Raw genomic sequence first — 21,800 nt, 5'->3', positions numbered from 1 at the left:
TTAGTAAAATATAATCACTTTTTCATATCTGTGTATTTGCAGGGAAGTGGGAAAATGGCAAAAAGAAGTTGTGATCCTTCAGAGTTCTCTGGAACAGAATCGGTTAGAGAAGCATAACATGTTGCTTGACTGCAAAGTTCAAGACATTGAAATAGTTCTTTTGTTGGGGTCGCTGGATGACATCATTGAAGTGGAGGTACTCTAGCAAGTGATTTTAAAATATGTGCAGTTGTGTGGAAGTTTATGTAGGCCTTTGTTTGCTTAGTGAAGTTGTAGCCATGCAGACTCTTAGTCTTATTCTAAAGCTTTATTAGCAGAAAAAACATCTCGTCTGGGAAGGGAAAAGGGCAAAATGATCCTCATTCCAGAAGACTGGGCACTTTGTATAGCTCTCTTATTTCTCTTGCTAATCCGTATCCTTTTAGCTCCATAGGACCAGTTTCTTACCTGTATATAGACACCCAAGAGGAATCGGAACTAAAGCCATGGGAGTTCAGGGGCATTCTGGAGAGATGGGGTAGCCACAGTCCGTTTCGGGCAGGGGCACATGCCTGACAGCATGAGCAGTGCTGTACTCTGGGAACACCGTCAGTGGTGTGTGGAGGGATCTCGTTCTGCATCTTCACCAACAACTTGAGGTCCTTTTCAGTAGAAACATGACTCACTGAGTGTCCAGGCGATGAGAGTGTGGGGAAGGTGATAATAGATACCCAGGGAGTCAAAAGGGGAGACTGAAGTCTCCCCATGGTGGACATTTTTCTGTTAGCTTCCTTTGCTTTCTCATCACATACATACTACACAGTACTCTTGAGGTCGGTGGGACACTTATGTACCCTTTGTTCTGCTGCTCATGTGAGGAAAGATATGACGACATAGTTCAAGAAGAGTATCTTACTATTAGCTAAGGCAGAGGATGGTGAACATAGTTAGTTCTTTTACCTTTCAAATTATCTTTTAAATCTTTAGTGACCTCTTCCCTTTAGTCCCCTTTCCACCTCCCTCCTCCCCTTTCTGCTTTGTCACCAGTTGGAAATCCATGCATTTCCCTCCAGTTTCTACTCCAGAAGAGGCGTTCAGTCCTTTGGTTTCTTCAGTATGAAGCAGCTGTGAAACAGTTTTTCTCTTGCTGATTTTGACTACTTCTCATAGCATAATTCTGGTGTTATATTATACTCAAAAGTCTTTTGCTGGGGAAGGGGAGAGATTCCCTGGCAGTCTCACTGCCAGGGCCCCCAGTTGGATCTCTGGTCAGAGAACCAATATACTGTAAGCTGCACAACTAAACCTAAAAAAGAGTCTTTTTTCTCTGTTTTAGCAGAGAGTACATCCCAGATGGAAGGAAAGGAGAAGCCACTTTACTGGCCACAAATGTCATGAGCCCCACTCAGATGGCTTTAAAGGGGGAATGGGAGGTCAGGGGATAGGACTGAAGTGGAGGCTGCCTCCCCTGTGACATGGTCCAGGAATTTGAACACTGTGGAGAACTTAATATGTATTGGCTTTATTTGTTCAGATCAGCTTTCCTCACATGGCTGCAGCTGTAACCACTAGCTTTGACCAGAGCGGGAAGACACCTCTCTCCTGCCCTCAGTTAGAAAAATCCTGAGGAAGAACTCTGACTGGTTCATTCTGGATCATGTGTCCACTCTTAAGGGTGCAGAAAGAGGGAAGGGAGGGTCTGTAACAGAAGAAGTGGATGGAAGCAGAAAAGCAGTACTCACAATAATATAGAGAGAAATGGAAAGTCTATTTAAAAGGCTGTAATTTTAGAAGAGGTTTGTCATTGAATAGTGTGGAAGCAGCAGCAGCTTTAGTGACTGACATCTAAGTAAATGCTGCTGGTCAAGCATTCCTGCTGCTGCTTTGGTCCTATTGTTTTTTCAGTTAGTGAACTTTCAGAAGTATTCTCCAACATATGTGCCCACCATGAATGTGAAATTATTTACTTGTTTATTAGGGTGAATGACTTTCATATTCATAGTGGTTATTTCAAAGCAGGTATTAATACCTTAAGCTGGATTAATACTGAATCGTTATCTAGAAAATGATAGGTCTGCTCTACTTTGTGCTGGTCAAACCACATTGGAATATTGCATTTACTTTCTAAAGCATGATGTTTTCTGAGAGTAAAGTGTCCACGATAGTGAAAAGGCCCAGACTGTGTCATGCTGGGAAGAGAATTCTTGGGGAATATGGTTATTCCCCTCCAGTAGAAGAAGGTCTGCCACAGAGGACAGAACATACTTGTTCTTTCTAATCCTCAGGGGGACACTGGGGTTGGGGGTGGAGGACACAGAGTCAGATTTCTTCTACTAGGGAGCACTTCCTGCTAGAAGGAGGGAAGGCCTCTAGTGGTGAGTCCCTGATTGAAGTTTTACAAGCACATCTAGTTGTTGGTGTTTAGTTGCTAAGTCATGTCCGACTCTTTTGCAGCCTCATGGACAGCAGCCATGTAATGAGGGTGCTGTACAAGGTCATCTAAAGTCCAAAACAGAAAAGGCATTGGGTATACATTGTCTCTTTCCAGAAGGCTGGACAAGGATCACCACATAGAATTAATTGTCTTATGCAGTTGTAGGAATCGTCTCACAACTATTGTAAGGTAAAACTGAGATTTCCCTTCCATGGGATGTGTTCAGACATGGGATGAGTTACCTACATCTGCCAGAATTCTCATAGGAAATTCTTATATTGTGGGAAAGACTGTACCAGATCACTGGTTCCCAAACCCTTCACGTGCACGTGAAGCCCCTGGGGACCTTGTTTCCCAGGTGAGGCCTGCTCTCACCGGCCCACGGATCACACTTCAAATAGCAAGGCATTAGGTGACTCACATAGAAACTTAATACAAAGTACAATGTTGAATCATAAATAGTAGTTGTGAGATTCAGGGGTTCAGTGTTACCCTTTGTGTTCAAATTCCCCTTCCGTGTGAACCGTTTTAGTGTAAGTATATAACATGTGGACTTAACTTCCAAAGGTAGTTTTATTGGTTTGTTTCAGGTGAGAACATCTGTAAAAGAGTGAGAAAGGGTTTTCGCTTAATTTGTAGGTCTTGCTTTTGGTGTCAGCATTACACCAAAAGCCGGCCTGCAGCTGAATAAGTGCTTCTTTATTTGTTCCTTCTTTCCTCCTCTTTCTTCGTTCAGAGTGACATATATTGAAACTGAAATACATGTTTCCAGCATTGCAGTAGGCACTGACACTACAGCAGTGAGTGTAACTACCCCAAATCCCTTCCTTCGCATTCTTCTGGGGGAAAAAGTGGCAGACAGTAAAATATTCATGTATTTGGTAGTGATATAGGCTAAAGAAGATACAAAGCAGGGAGGGAAATAAAGAGAACTTGAGGCAGAGGCCTTGGATGTCCTGAGAGAAGGCAGCTGGCTAGTAGACGAGGTAGAAGATGAAGAGATACAGACGTGTAGAGGAAGGGTGTCCAGGCAGAGGGCATTTCGCCAGCCCTAAGTGATGTGTACACGGTCTGTTCAAGGAGCCCAGGTTGGTTGGAGCAGGGAGACTAACACAGAGTGAAGTTAAAGGGGAAGCCGAGGCCTTGGAGGCCTGCATAAGGCTGTTTTATCTTCTCGGCCATCAACTGGAGGACTTGGGACAGACACATGAGTAGACAGCCCCATTTTCAGATAACAAGGAAAGGGCTTCGTGTGTTTTTCAGTTGGGAACTGAAGCAGAAGGTACCCAGGCAACAACTGCTGTATATGAAAAAGAAGCAGCCATCAAGGTGGACTACAGCTCTCTAAGAGAGGATTTGAAGGTAACTGAAAGATTTCTGTTGTTTATGACTAACTTATGGGAATACTGAATATATAAATCCTACAGAATAATTTTTAGATGACAGAGCATAGTTTGGGGGGTAAGTAGATTTCCTAATAGTTTTTAAAGAAATAGTATAAACAGGTTACATATAAAATGCTTAAAATATTTAAAGTGTTTATATCAGCATTTCTCCCTCTGTAGTCTGTAGAATACCAATACCATGAAAGATCTTGTTGAAGAAGAAAAGTTTCTGCCAGTATTTTGAAAGGCTGTTCCCTCTTCTTGAAGATTCACAATGAATAAAAAAAGTCATTGAGAAAAGTCCTGAAACACACAAAAGTAGCCAACACACTTCAGGATCCTGAATTACCCTGTCGGCGTCTCAGTGCAGTACCTCAGGAAGTGACAAGCTCTTCATAGCAGCAGAGCACAGACCAGAAATCGAGTTTCATGGTCTGTTTAATTTAATAGCTCTGACTCTGTTTCTGTTACCCCTGTAGCCATATGTTGCTTTGTGTTTTGATTTTGTCCTGAAGCTGCTGCTTTTATGAGGACAAAATGACTCTGGCCTTTCTTGCCTTCCAGCCAACACAACCACAACCCTCAGAGAAGAGAGAGCACCTATTGTAGTGGTGCTGTTCTTAAGGTTGAAGAAAAGCTTTTCCACAGAGGTCCAGCGGTTGTCCTGTCATCACAGTATCCTGAATCGGGTCACATGTTCACTCCTGGCCAGTCACTGTTGGAGTGGGATGGACTTAGCTTAGGCCAAGCAGGATTCATGGGCCCTATGAGGGAGACATGGCCAACTTGGGCTTTGTTAGAAAGGAAGAAATGGAGAATGGATGTCAAGTAGCAATAACTACCACGTCTTTTTATTTCATATTTTTAATATTAATATATTTTGTTAGATTTATTGAGTTCTTTTATTGTTAATTGTGGTGCTTTGGGAAATCAGAAAATAACCTCTTATCTATTTTATAGTCTATTTAGTGCTTTCATATTTAATAAGTCCTTCCCTACAACATTACTAACTATTTATAAATATTCTCTTCCTGTTAATGATTTTTTCTTTTCTTAGTTAATTTATCTCAAATTTATTTTTATATATAGTATGAGGTAAGAATCTTTCTTAGAAGGTACATAAATTAACCAATTTACTCGGCATCTTCTAAAAAATTCTTTCCTCCAATGAATTAAAACACACCTTTATCAGATGTTAAATAACGCCTCTACGGGGTCAAGAAAGTTTTCCTGGAAGGTAATGCCTGCCGCACTTTTCCCTTCTCTCCTCACTCAAGTTAGTTCTGCTCATGGTTTAGGTTCTAGTTTAAATGTTACCTCCAGCTGAGCTATTTAAAATCCTAAAAGATGATGTTGTTAAAGTGCTGCACTCAATATGTTAGCAAATTTGGAAAGCTCAGCAATGGTCACAGGATTGGAAAAGGTCAGATTTCATTCCAATGCCAGAGGAAGGCAATGCCAAAGAATGTACAAACTACCATACAATTGTGCTCATTTCACCTGCTAGCAAAGTAACACTCAAAATCCTTCAAGCTAGGCTTCAGAAGCATGGGAAGATATTAAGAAGAGGTGGCAAGAATACACAGAACAACTATACAAAGAAGATCTTCACGACCCAGATAATCACGATGGTGTGATCACTCACCTAGAGCCAGACACCCTGGAATGTGAAGTCAATGGGCCTTAGGAAGCATCACTACGAACAAAGCCGGTGGAAGTGATGGCATTCCAGTTGAGCTATTTCAAATCGTAAAAGATGATGCTGTGAGAGTGCTGCATTCAATATGCCAGAAAATTTGGAAAACTCAGCAGTGGCCACAGGACTTGAGGAGGTCAGTTTTTATTCCAATCCCAAAGAAAGGCAATGCCAAAGAATGCTCAAACTACCACACAATTGTACTCATCTCACACGCTAGCAAAGTAATGCTCAAAATTCTCCAAGCAAGGCTTCAACAGTATGTGAACTGTGAACTTCCAGATGTTCAAGCTGAATTTAGAAAAGGCAGAGGAGCCAGAGATCAAATTGCCAACATCTGCTGGATAATGAAAAAAGCAAGGGAGTTCCAGAAAAACATCTATTTCTGCTTTATTGACTATGCCAAAGCCTTTGACTGTGTGGATCACAATAAACTGTAGAAAATTCTTAAAGAGATGGAAATACCAGACCACCTGACCTACCTTTTGAGAAATCTGTATGCAGGTCAGAAAGCAACAGTTAGAACTGGACATGGAACAGCAGACTGGTTCCAAATAGGGGAAGGAGTACGTCAAGGCTGTATATTGTCACCCTGCTTATTTAACTTCTGTGCAGAGTACATAATCTGAAATGCTGGCTGGATGAAGCACAAGCTGGAGTCACGATTGCCGGGAGAAATATCAATAACCTCAGATATGCAGATGACATCACCCTTATGGCAGAAAGCAGAAGAACTAAAGAGCCTCTTGACGAAAGTGAGAGAGGAGAGTGAAAAAGTTGGCTTAAAACTCAACAGAAAACTAAGATGGCATCTGGTCCCATCACTTCATGACAAATAGATGGGGAAACAGTGGAAACAGTGAGAGACTTTATTTTGGGGGACTCCAAAATCACTGCAGATGGTGATTGCAGCCATGAAATTAAAAGATGCTTACTCCTTGGAAGAAAAGTTATGACCAACCTAGACAGCATATTAAGAAGCAGAGACATTACTTTGCCAACAAAGGTCCATCTAGTCAAGGCTGTCGTTTTTCCAGTAGTCATGTATGGATGTGAGAGTTGAACTATAAAGAAAGCTGAGCATTGAAGAGTTGATGCTTTTGAAGTGTGGTGTTGGAGAAGACTCTTGAGAGTCCCTTGGACTGCAAGGAGATCAAACCAGTCCATCCTAAAGGAAATCAGTCCTGAATATTCATTGGAAGGACTGATGCTAAAGCTGAAACTCCAGTACTTTGGCCACCTGATGTGAAAAACTGAGTCATTGGAAAAGACCCTGATGCTGGGAAGGATTGAAGCCGGGAGGAGAAGGGGAAGACAGAGGATGAGATGGTTGGATGGCATCACCAACTCAATGGACATGAGTGTGAGTAAACTCCAGGAGTTGGCGATAGACAGGGAGGCCTGGCGTGCTGCTGTCTGTGGGGTTGCAAAGAGTCGGACATGACTGAGCAACTGAACTGACTGACTGATTAGATCATAGGAAAGGCAAAGGAATTCCAGAAAAACACCTACTTCTGATTCATTGAGTATGATAAAGCCTTTGACTGTGTGGATCACAACAAACTGTGAAACAATCTTAAAGAGATGGAAATACCAGACCACCTTACTTTTCTCCTGAGAAACCTGTATGCAGGACAAGAAGCAACAGGTAGAACCAGTCATGGAACAATGGACTGGTTCGAAATTGGGAAAGGAGTACGTCAAGGCTATATATTGCTACTCTGCTTATTTAACTTCTATGCAGAGTACATCATGTGAAATGCCAGGCTGGTGAATCACAAGCTGAAATAAAGATTGCTAGGAGAAATATTAAGCTCAGATATGCAGATGATACCACTCTTACGGCAGAAAGTGAAGACAAACTCAAGAGCCTCTTGATGAAGGTTAAAGAGGAGAGTGAAAAAGCAGGCATAAAACTCAACTTTCAGAAAACAAAGATCATGGCATCTGGACCCATCACTTCATGGCAAATAAAAGGTGGAAAAGTGGAACAGTGACAGATTTTCTTTTCTTGGGCTCCAAAATCACTGTGAATGGTGACTGAAGCCATGAAATTAAAAGACACTTGCTCCTTGAAAAAAAAAGCTATAAAAAACTTAGAATATTAAAAAACAGAGACAACACTTTGCCAACAAAGGTTTGTATAGTCAAAGCTATGGTTTTTCCAGTAGTGATGTATGGATTTGCAAGTTGGACCATAAAAAAGGCTGAACACCGAAGAATTGATGCTTTCAAATTGTGTTGCTGAAGAACACTCTTGAATAGTCCTTTGGACTGCAAGGAGATCAAACCAATCAATCTAAAGGAAATCAACCCAGAATATTCGCTGGAAGAATTGATACTAAAACTCCAATACTTTGGCAGCAGATGCCAAGAGTTGACTCATTAGAAAAGACCCTGATGCTGGGAAAGATTAAGGGCAGGAGGAAAAGGGGGCAGCAGAGGAGGAGATGGTTGGATGGCATCCTGGACTCAATGGACATGAGTTTGAGCAAACTCTAGGAAATAGTGAAAGACAGGGAAGCCTGGCATGCTGCAGTTCACGGGGTCACGGAGAGTTGGACATGACTTAGTGACTGAACAACAACAACCAGACGGGCTGGATCTCTTCTGCCCATAGTACTCACACTCACCTGGTGGAGGGCTTCACACTGTTGTCAACGCCAGTTTGCATGTCTGCCTTCCCTGTCAGCTCTTTAAGGGCAAGGACAGAGTAGTTTTCATCACTGAATCCTCATACATAGTAGATGATCAGTATTTTTTAATGAACGAGTGTATGTCCATTGACAGATGAATGGATACAGAAATTGTGGTACATATATACAATGGAGTATTACTCTGCTATTAAAAAGAACACATTTGAGTCAGTCCTAATGAGTTGGATGAAGCTAGAGCCTGTTATACAGAGTGAAATAAGTTGAAGAAAAAGACAAATATTTATATTAATTCCTACATATGAAATCTATAAACATGGTACTGATGAATCTATTTGTAGGGCAGCAGTGGAGATGAAGACATAGAGAAAAGACTTGTGGACACAGTGGGGAAAGGAGAAGGTGGGATGACTTGAGAGAGTAGCATGGAAACATACATATTACCATATGTAAAATAGGTAGCCAGTAAGAATTTGCTTTTGTGACACTGTGCTCTGTGACAACCTAGAGGGGTAGGATGGGGAGAGAGATGGGAGGGAGGGTTCAAGAGAGAGGGGACATATGAATACCTGTGGCTGACTCATGTTGATTTATGGCAGAAACCAACACAGTATTATAAAGCAATTATCTTCCAATTTAAAAAAAAATTTTAAAAGAAGCAATAACATGAATTGTTTACTTTTTTAGCCAGATTAAGAAATACGAAGGTGAAGCGTGTTCCAAGAGGGCAGCACCCATGACGCCTGAGCTATGAAAAGGCACAGCCAACCCAGGAAGCCACAGTAGTGCCCCAAACTGCACTGCAGGCTCAGAGAGGGCTGCCAGGGCTGGCAGGGCTGGATGCAGAGCGAGAGAAATAGGGGCCATACCCTGAAGGGCCCGGTGCCTACTTACTGCAGCAGTTTGGGTCTAAGTGGCATGCTAATCATTGCTGTTCTTTGCCAATAATAGGCTCTACAATCTGATAAAGAAATTGAGGCCCAGCTTAGACTCCTCCTACAACAAGTAGCATCCCAAGAAGATATCCTGTTGAAGACAGCAGCCCCAAACCTAAGAGCCGTGGAGAACCTGAAGACTGTCAGAGACAAGTTTCAGGAGTCCATAGACGGTGAAATTAAACTTTAGTTGATAGCAAGATCATATTCGTTGGTATTAGGGGTTTTGATTTCTGTAACATTTACCAATAATCCCCCCTAAACTGTACCTTTGTTTTGATTATATATATATATATTTTTTTCTCTGTTATCTTATAGTAATGTACTTTTAATACTGAATTATTAACTTCTTCCTTTTTGAAAAGAGTTTTGCTTTAATTTAAAAACAGGTGTATTGGTTATTTTTGAACAGTGTCTTATTTCATAGCAGCACAAGAGGCATATTAGATAACTCTGTTGGAATTTGTTGTTATTATTTAAAAATCAGCCCTACCCAGAAAAGGAGCTCATCAATTTTAATAGTCATTTTCTTGGACTTAATAGTAGCTGAGATGTTTTGAAGGTAGATTTAATTCAAGATGGCCAAACTCAAAATCTAGCTTAAAAAATGTTTTATGCTTTAAAGTTAAAATAAGAAAAGCCCTTGGTGATCTTCAAAATAAAGAACATTGATTCTCTCTTAGCTTTTGAGGCCAGCAGAAAGGAAGCCAGAATATGTAGGCAAGAGTTTGAACAGGTGAAAAAAAGGAGATACGATCTTTTCAACCAGTGTTTTGAGCACATCTCAATCTCAATTGATCAAATCTACAAGAAGCTCTGCAGAAACAACAGTGCCCAAGTATGTATTTCTCACCCTCAAATATGAGTAGGAACTTGTGTTACTTGATATTGTTTTCTTTAATGGTGATAAATCACCATCACTCTCTCTTGAGTAACCCACTTAACTGGGTAAAGTCAGCTCGTGAAAATTGGTTATCACAGTGACCTGTGTTCTAGGTCTAGTCAGCCTGGCAAGTCAAAATCTCTGGTCCTGCTTCTTTATCTGCACAATGCGTGGGTTAGATCATCTGGTTTCCAAGTTCTCTTTCAGTTCTGGAATTCTGTGATCTGTACTAATTTGACTTTGTAGAGCTGTCAGTGGTCTCTGCAGTAGAGTTAGGGTAATGTAGGGGAAAAAGGTTGATGTGGGGTCTGTGGAGAGGGAAGGAACCAGAGGCAGGGTTCAAGTCTAGACGCGCCCCTTGTCGTATTGGTCTTTCCATTCCGTGATCAGTATCCACAGCAAATACTGTGCAGTTGGACATGGACAAAAGATGTAGACCAGGTCATATATATGTGAGTTTCCCTCTTTCTCTCGGTATTCTTTTATGACTGAAGTAATCTTGAATCACATACTTAGAATTTCAACCAAGAATAACTTGGTGATGGTGGTGGTGGTGTTTTTAATTAATTAATTTAATTTTAATTGGAGACTAATTACTTTACAATATTGCAGTGGTTTTTGCCATACATTGACATGAATCAGCCACGGGTGTACATGTGTCCCCATCCTGAACGCCCCTTCCACCTCCCTCCCCATCCCATCCCTCAGGGTTGTCCCAGTGCACCGGCTTTGAGTGCCCTGTTTCATGCCTCGAACTTGGACTGGTGATCTATCTCACATATGTTAATATACATGTTTTAATGCTGTTCTCTAAGATCATCCCACCCTCGCCTTCTCCCACAGAGTCCAAAAGTCTATTCTTTACATCTGTGCCTCTTTTGCTGTCTCACATATAGGGTCATCGATGCCATCTTTCTAAATTTCATATACATTCGTGACTTCCCTGGTGCCTCAGATGGTGAAGCGTCTTGCTTACAATGCAGGAGACCTCAGTTCGATCCCTGGGTTGGGAAGATAATCTGGAAACGGAAATGGCAACCCACTCCAGTACTCTTGCCTGAAAAATCCCATGGATGGAGGAGCCTGGTGGGCTACAGTCCATGGGGTCACAGAGAATCCAACACGACTGAGCGACTTCACTTTCTCTTTCATACTCTATTGGTGTTTTTCTTTCTGGCTTACTTCACTCTGTATAATAGGCTCCAGTTTCATCCACCTCATTAGAATTGATTCATGTGTTCTTTTTAATAGCTGAGTAATAATTTTCCATTGTGTATATGCACCACAGCTTTCTTATCCATTTGTCTGGTGATGGACATCTAGGTTGCTTCCATGTCTTGGCTGTTGTACACAGTGCTGTGATAAACATTAGAGCACATGTGTCTCTTTCAATTCTGGTTTCCTTGGTGCGTATGCCCAGCAGTGGGATTGCTGGGTCGTATGGCAGTTCTCTTTCCGGTTTTTTAAGGAATCTCCACACTGTTCTCCATAGTGGCTGTACTAGTTTGCATTCCCACCAACAGTGTAAGAGGGTTCCCTTTTCCCTACACCCTTTCCAGCATTTATTGTTTGTAGACTTTTTGATAACAGCCATTCTGACCGGCATGAGATGGTACCTCATTGTGGTTTTGATTTGCATTTCTCTGATAATGAGTGATGTTGAGCATCTTTTCATGTGTTTGTTAGCCATCTGTATGTCTTCTTTGGAGAAATGTCTGTTTAGTTCTTTGGCCCATTTTTTGATTGGGTTGTTTATTTTTCTGGTATTGAGCTGCATGAGCTGTTTATATATTTTTGAGATTAATTCTTTGTGAGTTGCTTCGTTTGCTATTCTTTTCTCCCATTCTGAAGGCTGTCTTTTCACCTTGCTTATAGTTTCCTTCATTGTGCAAAAGCTTTTAAGTTTAATTAGGTCCCATTTGTTTATTTTTGCTTTTATTTCCACTACTCTGGGAGGTGGGTCATAGAGGATCCTGCTGTGATTTATGTCAGAGAGTGTTTTGCCTATGTTTTCCTCTAGGAGTTTTATAGTTTCTGGTCTTAGATCTTTAATCCAAAAATTAACTTATTTTTTATAAAGTAAGACTAGAAGAAACCTATTAACTCCTTGAGGGCAGGATTCATCTCTGTTCCTATAGAACTTGACCCATGACAGGTATTCAGTAAAGATTTGATGAAAGGACCAGTGGAAGAATTGAATGAAGACTGTTTTAGTTTGACTGCAGCATATGCTTCTGCACTATGAACAGCAGACTGATGGGAAGATCTGATCTTTTATGTGTTAGAATGTTTTCCCTGTATTCCCTATCCAGTAAACTTTGTTATCTCTGATTATAAGTAGAGCTGAATACATTATTTACAAGTATTGGTATATTTTTCCATCAAACGGAGAAAAATAAAAACCAGTAGTATTTTGCAGTTCCAAATTGAACTTTACCAATAGCTTTTTTGATATTGCTAAATAAATAACATGTGTTTCAGGCATTTCTTAGCCCAGAGAACCCAGAAGAGCCTTACTTGGAGGGAATTAGCTATAACTGTGTGGCCCCAGGCAAACGGTTCATGCCGATGGATAACTTGTCCGGGGGAGAGAAGTGCGTGGCAGCCCTGGCACTCCTGTTCGCTGTGCACAGGTATGGTCACAGTGAGCCCTCTGACTGTGCATCAGGGCAGAGGCCAAATGGCCCTTCCTACAGAAGATCTACTTACTACTTGTCTTTATGCAGCGTACGTCATACAAAGCTATTTTTTTCAGCCAGACAATTCAGGTTATGCTATGGGCCTGTAATAATTTAGACAGCAAATTTAAGAGAGAATTCAGTCTTTGACAGATTTTTATTCAATTTGTTATTATCAAAAGCTACTAATGTCCAGCTTAATCGAAAAGAAAGGAGAAAAGGGGGTAGCAAATGGCCAGATTTGAATTTAAGATTGCCAAAAAACAATTCCAACAACAAATCCAAACAAAATAAAAACAGCTAACTTTTATGTTATTTTCCTAGTCCACATTCAGAGATGTGCTATTTATTTAGTAAGGGATGTTAAGCAAAGTATTTCTTCTGGAAAAAAGTTTAACCTCCTCATTTCCACTGATGATGGTGACACTTGTGTTTGTAAAATAAATCACAGGAAAGATGTTAGCTAAAAGTAAAGCAATTAACTTTTCAACATCCAAAGCACTAGATGAAGAACTATGGTATGGATAATAGAGCCTCTCTGTTTTCATGATCAGAAAGATCAACCCAAGTTTTACAGCTGTTTGTTACTGGTCCCAAGAAGGAAAAAGAATTGGTGATGATAGGAAAGCAAAAGAAGATGCCACTAATGCAGGAAGACTTTGAGAAATGGAGGAGGCAGGGACTGTAACAGGAGTGAATCTGAGCAGAACACGACTCTTCCTGGGTGTCACCCCATCCATTTATTCAACAGATATTTGTTAAATATTTACTGTGTCGAGTGGTGTTAATGGGCATAGGAGAGACCGCAGTGAAGAAAACAAAGACCCTGCCTCAAAGAGACTTAATTTTAGCTGGGGAAAACAGATGATAAATAAGGTGTATTAGGAAACTAATTCTCTAATATAGAGACTATTAGAAAATGACAGATGCTGTAGAGACGAGGCAATGGCAGTAGTAACAGGGAAGGGTTTGCAATATTAAAGTCTTCTGGGGAGGACTTTTTGAAAGGGTAATATTTGAGCAAAGATTTGAAGAAATTAAGGGATCAAGTCACATGGGTGGAGTGTTCTAGAGGAGCGTTCTAAGGGAAGAATATTCTAGACATGAGTGCAGAGCAAAGTGCTGAGGCCAGAGTGAGCCTGGTGCCTATAGAGAACAGACTGTCTGCAGCAGCAGCAGGCGCAGGTTAGGGAGCTGTGGTAGCAATCAGGGCGGAAGATGGTGGCGGTTCAGACCAGTGTGGGAGCAGACACAGCGTGGGGTAGGAGGGAGCCTAATCAACTAGAGGGATAAGAGCTGCCATTAACTGAACTGGAGAGGAGCACAGGACGGGGGTGGGTTTGAGGGTAGGTGAAAAGTTTGATTTTGCTTGAGTTTGAGCAGATACCCACGTGGAGCTGAGTAAGCCACTGGACCAGTGAGGCAAGGGTTTGAGAAGTCAGAACTGTCAGTAGAAGTGTGAGAGCATTCCATCTATGAATGATACTCAAAACCTTGAGAGCAGATGACATCATCAAAGAAGCTAGTTAGATAGAAGAGGGCTCTGATCACTGAGCCCCAAAGACACCACAGTGTCAAGAAGTTAAGAGATTGTGGAGGAGCTGACAGAAGAGATTGGGGCCTGGAGCAATGGGTGGGGCGGGGAGTTGATCATGGTGTCCTTGACGTCAGAGGAAGTCGGGGAGGACTGCCCTGGTTCCATCCACCTTCCTTTGAAGGGATGTGGACTGGGAATTGAGCACTGTATTTATTGACAGAGGCCATTGGTGACCTAGACAAAGGCAGACGAAAGGACATGTTTTATTTATTCTGAATATTCTTAGTCCTGTCCTCCAAGTCTTGTAAAACAAAGTTGTAACTGACTTGATTGTAATTTTTTTCTAGTTTTCGGCCTGCTCCATTCTTTGTTTTAGATGAAGTAGATGCAGCCCTGGACAATACTAACATTGGCAAAGTAAGTTCCTTTCTGATTTAACTTCCAGTGCAGTGTTTACAGTTCAAGGATCAGGATGCAGTCAGAAGGCAATTTACCCTGAGCAAACATAGTTTGATAGTTGCTGTATAAAGGCAAAATCTAAGTTAAAAATCTAAAAACAAGATGATCCAGGGTAGTAGTTTTCACTCAGGGTTTAGGGGACTCAGGATCACTGTGCTGGATCCACAGCACTGCTGCTGAGTGACTTGCTTTTCCCCAAATCTGGGTATTGGGACCTAGAGGGTCCTTAAAAGTAGACCACATGGCAAATAGGACCAAATTAGTTGTCTAATAAAGTCCAAAATAACATACCTAAATAAAATCCCAAAGGAATTAAAGTTCAAAATTTTGGTCCCCTTCATTTATTAAAATGTCTCCAATCAGTGCATTTGCACATAATCCTAATCCTGTTTTCAGTATTTGAGACCATGAGGGAACGAAGGACATAACTGAAAATCAGCCTTAAAGATCAGTACATAGACGGACAGAGCCGCCTGTGACAGACTCTCAGACGTCTCAGCCATCTTGACTAAATTTCGGACTTGACTGGAAGGTGACCACAGGATGGAGGCAAACGCTGGCGGCCCCATCCTGCAGAGACCCTGGGCCGTGGTCCTATTGCCAGAGCCATCCATTTCTGGAAGGAGACGAATTAAACTTCTGGTTTTGATTCTAGGTTCATCAGCCTTCCGGAAATGACTGGACTTTGCATTTATAGCTGTTTATAAGGAGGCTGCTCTGGTCATTGGAGAAGGAAATGGCAACCCACTCCAGTATTCTTGCCTAGAGAATCCTGTGGACGGAGGAGCCTGGCGAGCTGCTGTCCATAGGGTCGCACAGAGTTGGACACGACTGAAGCGACTTAGCATGCATACATGCATTGGAGAAGGAAATGGCAACCCACTCCAGTGTTCTTGCCTGGAGAATCCCAGGGACAGAGGAGCCTGGTGGGCTGCCATCCATGGGGTCGCACAGAGTTGGACACGACTGAAGCGACTTAAGAGCAGCAGCAGCAGCAGCTCTGGTCATGCTGACAGAGAAGGTCTCTAGTAATTTGTTAAGTTGGCATTCTGGGTTATACTTTAGTCTTACAAACTGGGTTACTGAGTCCAACCCTGAGAGGTGTATTGAGTCTTGGGCACCACCCTGAGTCTGTGCAGTTGACCTCCCTTGATCTCTCTCTGTTGAGCCTCTTGTGTGATCCTGGGAGACGCAGGGGCTTTCTAGGAGCTGCAGCCCGGGGTAACTTCTGCTGGGAACAGTGTCATCTTCCAGCATTTCCCAGGCTGTATTCACCTAACCCAGCTCTCTATAGGGCCTTGCTGTTTGAACATGTCACGGCATACATAAGAATAGCACATTGATGCCACACCCACAAAAGTTAGGAACTAGATCCAGAGTCCCCTGAAGCTTGTAGAGAACAGGCCAGAGCCACGTCTGTGACCTGTGAGAGATGTCGGGGTGACTGGGAAAAGGAAACACAGGAATAAAAAGAGAGTCTTGATTCATCTCTCTGGAATGCCAGCCAATCTGCGTCAGCTAATTGGACTCCAAGGCCTGACTTGTTTGGGAGAATTTTTTAGCGCTTTGTATCCCGTATCCTGTGTGGGGGCAGGGGTGGCTCTATCACTGGACTTCGGACACTCGCCTTCTCTGAAGGGGAACTGAAGTGCATTCCGTTGTTGTTCAGTCAGTCGGTTGTGTCTGACTCTTTTGTGACCTCATGGACTGTAGCCTACCAGGCTCCTCTGTTCTTGGGATTTTCCAAACAAGAATACTGGAATTAGATTGCCATTTCCTTCTCTAGGATATTCCCGAACCAGGGATCAAACCCACATCTCCTGCATTAGCAGGCAGATTTTTTACTGCTAAGTCACCAGGGAAGCCCAAGGTATCCATATCTTCTAGCAAAATTTAGATGTTTGTATTAGTGGAATCTTCAAGAACTAGGTCTTACTACTCTTTTCTATTGTAATATGTACTATCCTAAGTACTAAAAGCCTCTTAATTTCCAGTTTCCCTTTGAGATTACGTTCCTGGCACCCCACTGCTGAATTGAGTATGAGCATGATGCAATATGAGCAACTGTGAAGCAGCTTCCAGTCCCGCTTGTGGTCAGGGTACCCAGCCTCTATCACACGTGACTCCTAGCAAAATGCATGCCTTACATTTTTGTATCCTGTCTCCTCTTCCATTCTGTCAACACCCCAAGACTTTTTAAAGACCTGTCTCACAGTGGCTACCATTGCCTCTAATGGGGGAGGTCCTTCCATGAATTCAGCCTCTTAGCCTGAAGCATTTTCTCCCTCTCATCATTCACCTCAACTGCTGACTCATTCCTCAACTGAAGCTGCCATTCCTGCTTCCAAAATATGTCCTTCACTTCTTGGGTGCAGTCAGGAGAAGACATACTGTAAACCTGCAGAGAAATCCAGGGTGTTGGCAAGTAACTTGTTAAACTGTAATTTGAGTCCCAATTGTTCTTCATAATTTTCCAAGTTCTGAGTAGAGTCTGTCCACCAAGACCCATTTCTATGCAGTCTATCTTGTTCTCATTCTCATTCCTTAGAATTAAGTCTTTGAGTTCCCCTCTAACCAAATGAGTTGATTATGGATTATGTATATATAATTGCCATATTTTTCTCATCTTGAGGCTTTGATGGCAATATAGGAAGTTGGAAGTTTAAATACCACCCTTTACCCTAGAAATATCTGAGTGGTAGTTTTACCTTATTGTCAAGATTGATTGCCTATTCACATCATGGTATCTTAAGTTAGAGTTTTATTCTTAAAAATATTCTTCCAAGTTTTCAATCGTAGATTTAATGAGCCTTATATATATTTTTTACTAACCTCTTATTTTACAGTCTGAACTATTTCCATTTCTGTAGTGGATTTATTGAGTTTACAGAAAGAGAAGTAAGTGCCTTGTCACCTAAAATGGGCAGATTCAGAGCTGCAGAATCCGTCCTCAAAGCCCCCAGAGAGGAGGCCTCACTTACTGATGAAACGTGCTTTCTGCTTCCTCCCAGGTGTCAAGTTATATTAAAGAGCAGACTCAGGAACAGTTTCAGATGATAATCATTTCCCTGAAAGAGGAGTTCTATTCCAAAGCTGATGCACTGATAGGCATCTATCCAGAGGTAAAGATAAGTAAAAACAGATAAAGTCACCTTATAGTGTGTCCTGACACCACAAGTTCCTAGTATAGACACTGTTTGATTTCTGCACTTTATTAATATAGGCCTAAATATTTTTTAGTCAAATGAGACTTAATAGTAACTACTTAGATATTTTTCTATGGCAGCACACAGAAATTTAAGTTATATTTTAAGTGAAAAAGCAAATAGAAAACTGCACAACAGTGAGTATAATTTTGTTTTTAAAACAGTAGTGCACATTAACTTACACAGGGTAAACTGTTGATACCCTCCTCCATATTTCTATAATGTTTGAATGTTTTAGCAACAACAAACGCACTGTTGTAGAGCTAACAAGGAGCCATTTATCTTCCAAAGCTACTAAAAGAAAAAACAAAGAATTTGACAGAGTTCCAAGTTGTATAGTAATTTTTGTAATTCAGTTTCTTAAGCCATTGAAAGTACTTAGCTGAGCTAATGGAGCAGAGCAACTCATTTAGATCATTCAGTTCTTGGACAATGAGGTTTTACTTCCTGAGTTTTCCTTTAAGATAAAAATTAAAGCAACGGTACTGCAATAAAAATTAAATTTTTTAAAAACTGGAAAAAAAAAAAAGTTTAAAAATAGATTTCCCTTCCTGTGCCTAATTAATATCAGGGGGTCACTGGAAGAGAACTGGAAGTTCTCACTGCCAGTGTAGAGGAGCGGCGAACTATTCAGGGCTGAGCCCAGGTCTCAGCTGGGCCCTATCAGTCACACCAGACAGGTCACTAATGTGTATTGTGCATACAAGTGGGCACACCTAGCAGTGAGTAACTCAGAGCGGGCGAGAACTTGGACTTGTAGCCCACCCTAGGCTGAAATAAGCAGAAGGGGCTTGGGGCTTCTGGGAAGGGAAGGCAAGCAACGGGACAGGGACCCGAGAAAGCACAGTAAACAAGGGCTGTCCAGTCGGATTTGCTCTGCTGATTCGAGCGCCTTCTCCACTGAGGAAGAGTTCAGAGTGGAAAGGATGTCCCCTTGCACATAGATGTCAATTTCCTTTACAGAAGGGAAACTTGTGCTCAGCTTTTAGAGCTTCTCCTGTATCTGCTGGTTCTCAGTAGCCTCTGGCTCAAAACAATCCACATGCAAAAGAGGCATATTTTTGGGTAGCACATTCTGGTACCCTTCAGTTCCGTTCAGTTCAGTCGCTCAGTCGTGTCCGACTCTGCGACCCCATGAATCACAGCACACCAGGCCTTCCTGTCCATCACCAGCTCCTGGAGTTCACCCAAACTATGGTACCCTTACCAAAAACAAAACGTAAAGCTGATGGAAATGGAGAAGTAACAGCTTCTCGGATGGTTATAAAGAGGTTCCTTTAAAATGCAAATCCAGACTCACTAATGGCTCTTTACATTAATAGCACTTACTCTCTACTGGAACTGACTTTTAACTGTCTTTTCTCCGTTTCAGTACGACGACTGCATGTTCAGCCGAGTTTTGACCCTAGATCTTTCTCAGTATCCAGATACTGAAGGCAGAGAAAGCAGCAGGAGACAGCGCAAGCCCCACTAAGACCTAGAGTGCCCTCGAGCCGGGAGCAGTCACAGTGCTCAGGCCAGTCTGTTTAGTTCAGGCCCAGACTGCTTCTGGAGCAAAAGCCAGGCGGCCTGTGTGCCATTTGTGGAAGAGCTTAACTGTTACAGGCAAAGATGCTGCAGCTCACCACTGAGGAGTGTCCAGGCCCCACTCCAGGAGGTAATGTGTCCCATGAGAGTCAGCTTTGATTGAGTTTAACAAAGAAACCACTACAGTTTAAACTTGCATTCTGAAAGCCGGTCAGAAAATTTTGAATACTGTATCATCTTTACTCTGATCTTGCCTTGTATGTTTAAGTGATCTTTAAGGGAAACTCATGGTTTTTAAATAGTTACAGTGTGTTGAATCTGTTTCATGTAAAGTTATTTCAGAGGAACTTTAGTCAATATTGAAAATGCCAATAAAAAACTCTTAATTTCAAATGTCTGCAATTTGCAATTTTAGGAACACAAAAAAAATTTTAAATGAAATTGAATTATGTCTGCTTCCGTGCTGTTTAAATTTCTCTGACTATAATTTCTGTTAAGGAAACACTGAAGAACACAGGCTTTCCCAGTTAACACTGACTTCACAGGGAAGCAGTCATCCTTATCTGTGGGCATCATGTGTATTAAAATCCAAGCATGCTCAAATCCCTTACACAGATTGCTGCAATAATATTTTAATATAACCTATGCACATCGTGTCATACACTTCACATCATCTCTACTATTTATAATGCTTCAGATCAGATCAGTCGCTCAGTCGTGTCCAACTCTTTGCGACCCCATGAATCGCAGCATGCCAGGCCTCCCTGTCCCTCACCAACTCCCGGAGTTCACTCAAACTCATGTCCATCAAGTCAGTGATGCCATCCAGCCATCTCATCCTCTGTCATCCGCTTCTCCTCCTGCCCCCAATCCCTCCCAGCATCAGAGTCTTTTCCAATGAGTCAACTCTTCGCATGAGGCGGCCAGAGTACTGGAGTTTCAGCTTTAGCATCATTCCTTCCAAAGAAATCTCAGGGCTGATCTCCTTCAGAATGGACTGGTTGGATCTCTTTGCAGTCCAAAGAACTCTCAAGAGTCTTCTCCAACACCACAGTTCAAAAGCATCAATTCTTTGACGCTCAGCCTTCTTCACAGTCCAACTCTCACATCCATACATGACCACAGGAAAAACCATAGCCTTGACTAGATGAACCTTTGTTGGCAAAGTAATGTCTCTGCTTTTGAATATGCTATCTAGGTTGGTCATAACTTTCCTTCCAAGGAGTAAGCGTCTTTTAATTTCATGGCTGCAGTCACCATCTGCAGTGATTTTGGAGCCCCCAAAAATAAAGTCTGACACTGTTTCCACTGTTTCCCCATCTATTTCCCATGAGGTGGTGGGACCAGATGCCATAATCTTCATTTTCTGAATGTTGAGCTTTAAGCCAACTTTTTCACTCTCCAGTTTCACTTTCATCAAGAGGCTTTTGAGTTCCTCTTCACTTTCTGCCGTAAGGGTGGTGTCATCTGCGTATCTGAGGTTATTGATATTTCTCCCGGCAATCTTGATTCCAGCTTGTGTTTCTTCCAGTCCAGCGTTTCTCATGATGTACTCTGCATAGAAGTTAAATAAGCAGGGTGACAATATACAGCCTTGACGAACACAATGTAAATACTATGTAACTAGTTGCTTGTATGCCACAAACTCAAGTACTGGTTTTTGGAACTTTGCAGCATCTTCTTTTCCCAGCCATTTTCCCTTTTTTTGGCCGTATGGTATGGCTTGTGGGACCTTAGTCTCCTGACCAGGGACTGAACCTGGTCCCTGCCGTGGGAGCACAGTCTTAAGCACTGGGCCACCAGGAAATTCCCTTTCCTATTTTCAATCCAGGTTTGGCTGAGTCCACAGATATGCAGCCCAAGGATACAGCGGACCCTCTCTGCACTGTCAGGGATAGGAAAGTTGCAGTTTTCAATAATAGTACTTCATTTCCATTTAAAAATGGAATTAAACAATTCTAAGGTACTGGTGGCCGGTGGTCTTGTATTTAAGGCTGCTTTGGGCCCAAGCGCCATTTAATCAAGGAGTGGCCTCCTAAAGTAATGGAATCACTTTTGAACATTATTTCAGGTAAACAAAATGCACTCTGTGCCTAAAAAGTAAAGTCACAAAACACTTGCTTTCTGTTCTCCATCAGCTGGTCCCCAAGAACTGGAGCTAGCAGGTGCCACTGTACTTGTCCTCTGTTCCTTTTTCAGTGGTGGTAGTATCACCTAGACCACCGCCTTCTCCCTTGAAAGACAGCACCGTAACACTGAACTGCCCCTTTGGTGCCACATGAGCTCAGTGTAGACCCTGGTCTCTGCCTGGGCTATTCTCCCATAACGTGGCTCATGGAGTGTCACTGACCCTTCAGAGTACATCACTGTTCTGCTGTAACACAGTATACCCGTACTCCTGAAACCCTCATGCCACGCAGAAGTACA

The 21,800-nt window shown here is 42.1% G+C and overlaps 1 protein-coding gene across 2 annotated transcripts in view; it reads left to right on the top strand.

The window, feature by feature from the left end:
• The window catches only part of SMC1B (structural maintenance of chromosomes 1B), an 82,283-nt gene extending 62,517 nt beyond the window's left edge, over positions 1–19,766 (top strand). The window contains exons 18-25 of one of the 2 annotated variants that reach the window (XM_061418838.1): positions 43–196; positions 3,677–3,775; positions 9,100–9,256; positions 9,767–9,921; positions 12,448–12,599; positions 14,529–14,598; positions 17,652–17,762; positions 19,219–19,766. In XM_061418838.1, the coding sequence (XP_061274822.1) occupies positions 43–196; positions 3,677–3,775; positions 9,100–9,256; positions 9,767–9,921; positions 12,448–12,599; positions 14,529–14,598; positions 17,652–17,762; positions 19,219–19,320 (1,000 nt within the window). In that variant the 3' untranslated portion in view covers positions 19,321–19,766. The remainder of the gene's footprint in view (positions 1–42; positions 197–3,676; positions 3,776–9,099; positions 9,257–9,766; positions 9,922–12,447; positions 12,600–14,528; positions 14,599–17,651; positions 17,763–19,218) is intronic. The other variant, XM_061418839.1, reaches the window with a different exon arrangement.
• Positions 19,767–21,800: the final 2,034 nt, after the last annotated feature.

The sequence above is a fragment of the Bos javanicus genome, chromosome 5, assembly GCF_032452875.1.
Source record: "Bos javanicus breed banteng chromosome 5, ARS-OSU_banteng_1.0, whole genome shotgun sequence".
Lineage (NCBI taxonomy): Eukaryota > Metazoa > Chordata > Mammalia > Artiodactyla > Bovidae > Bos > Bos javanicus.
Note: the sequence above shows the minus strand (reverse complement) of the source record. Positions and strands in the feature narration are given on the sequence as shown.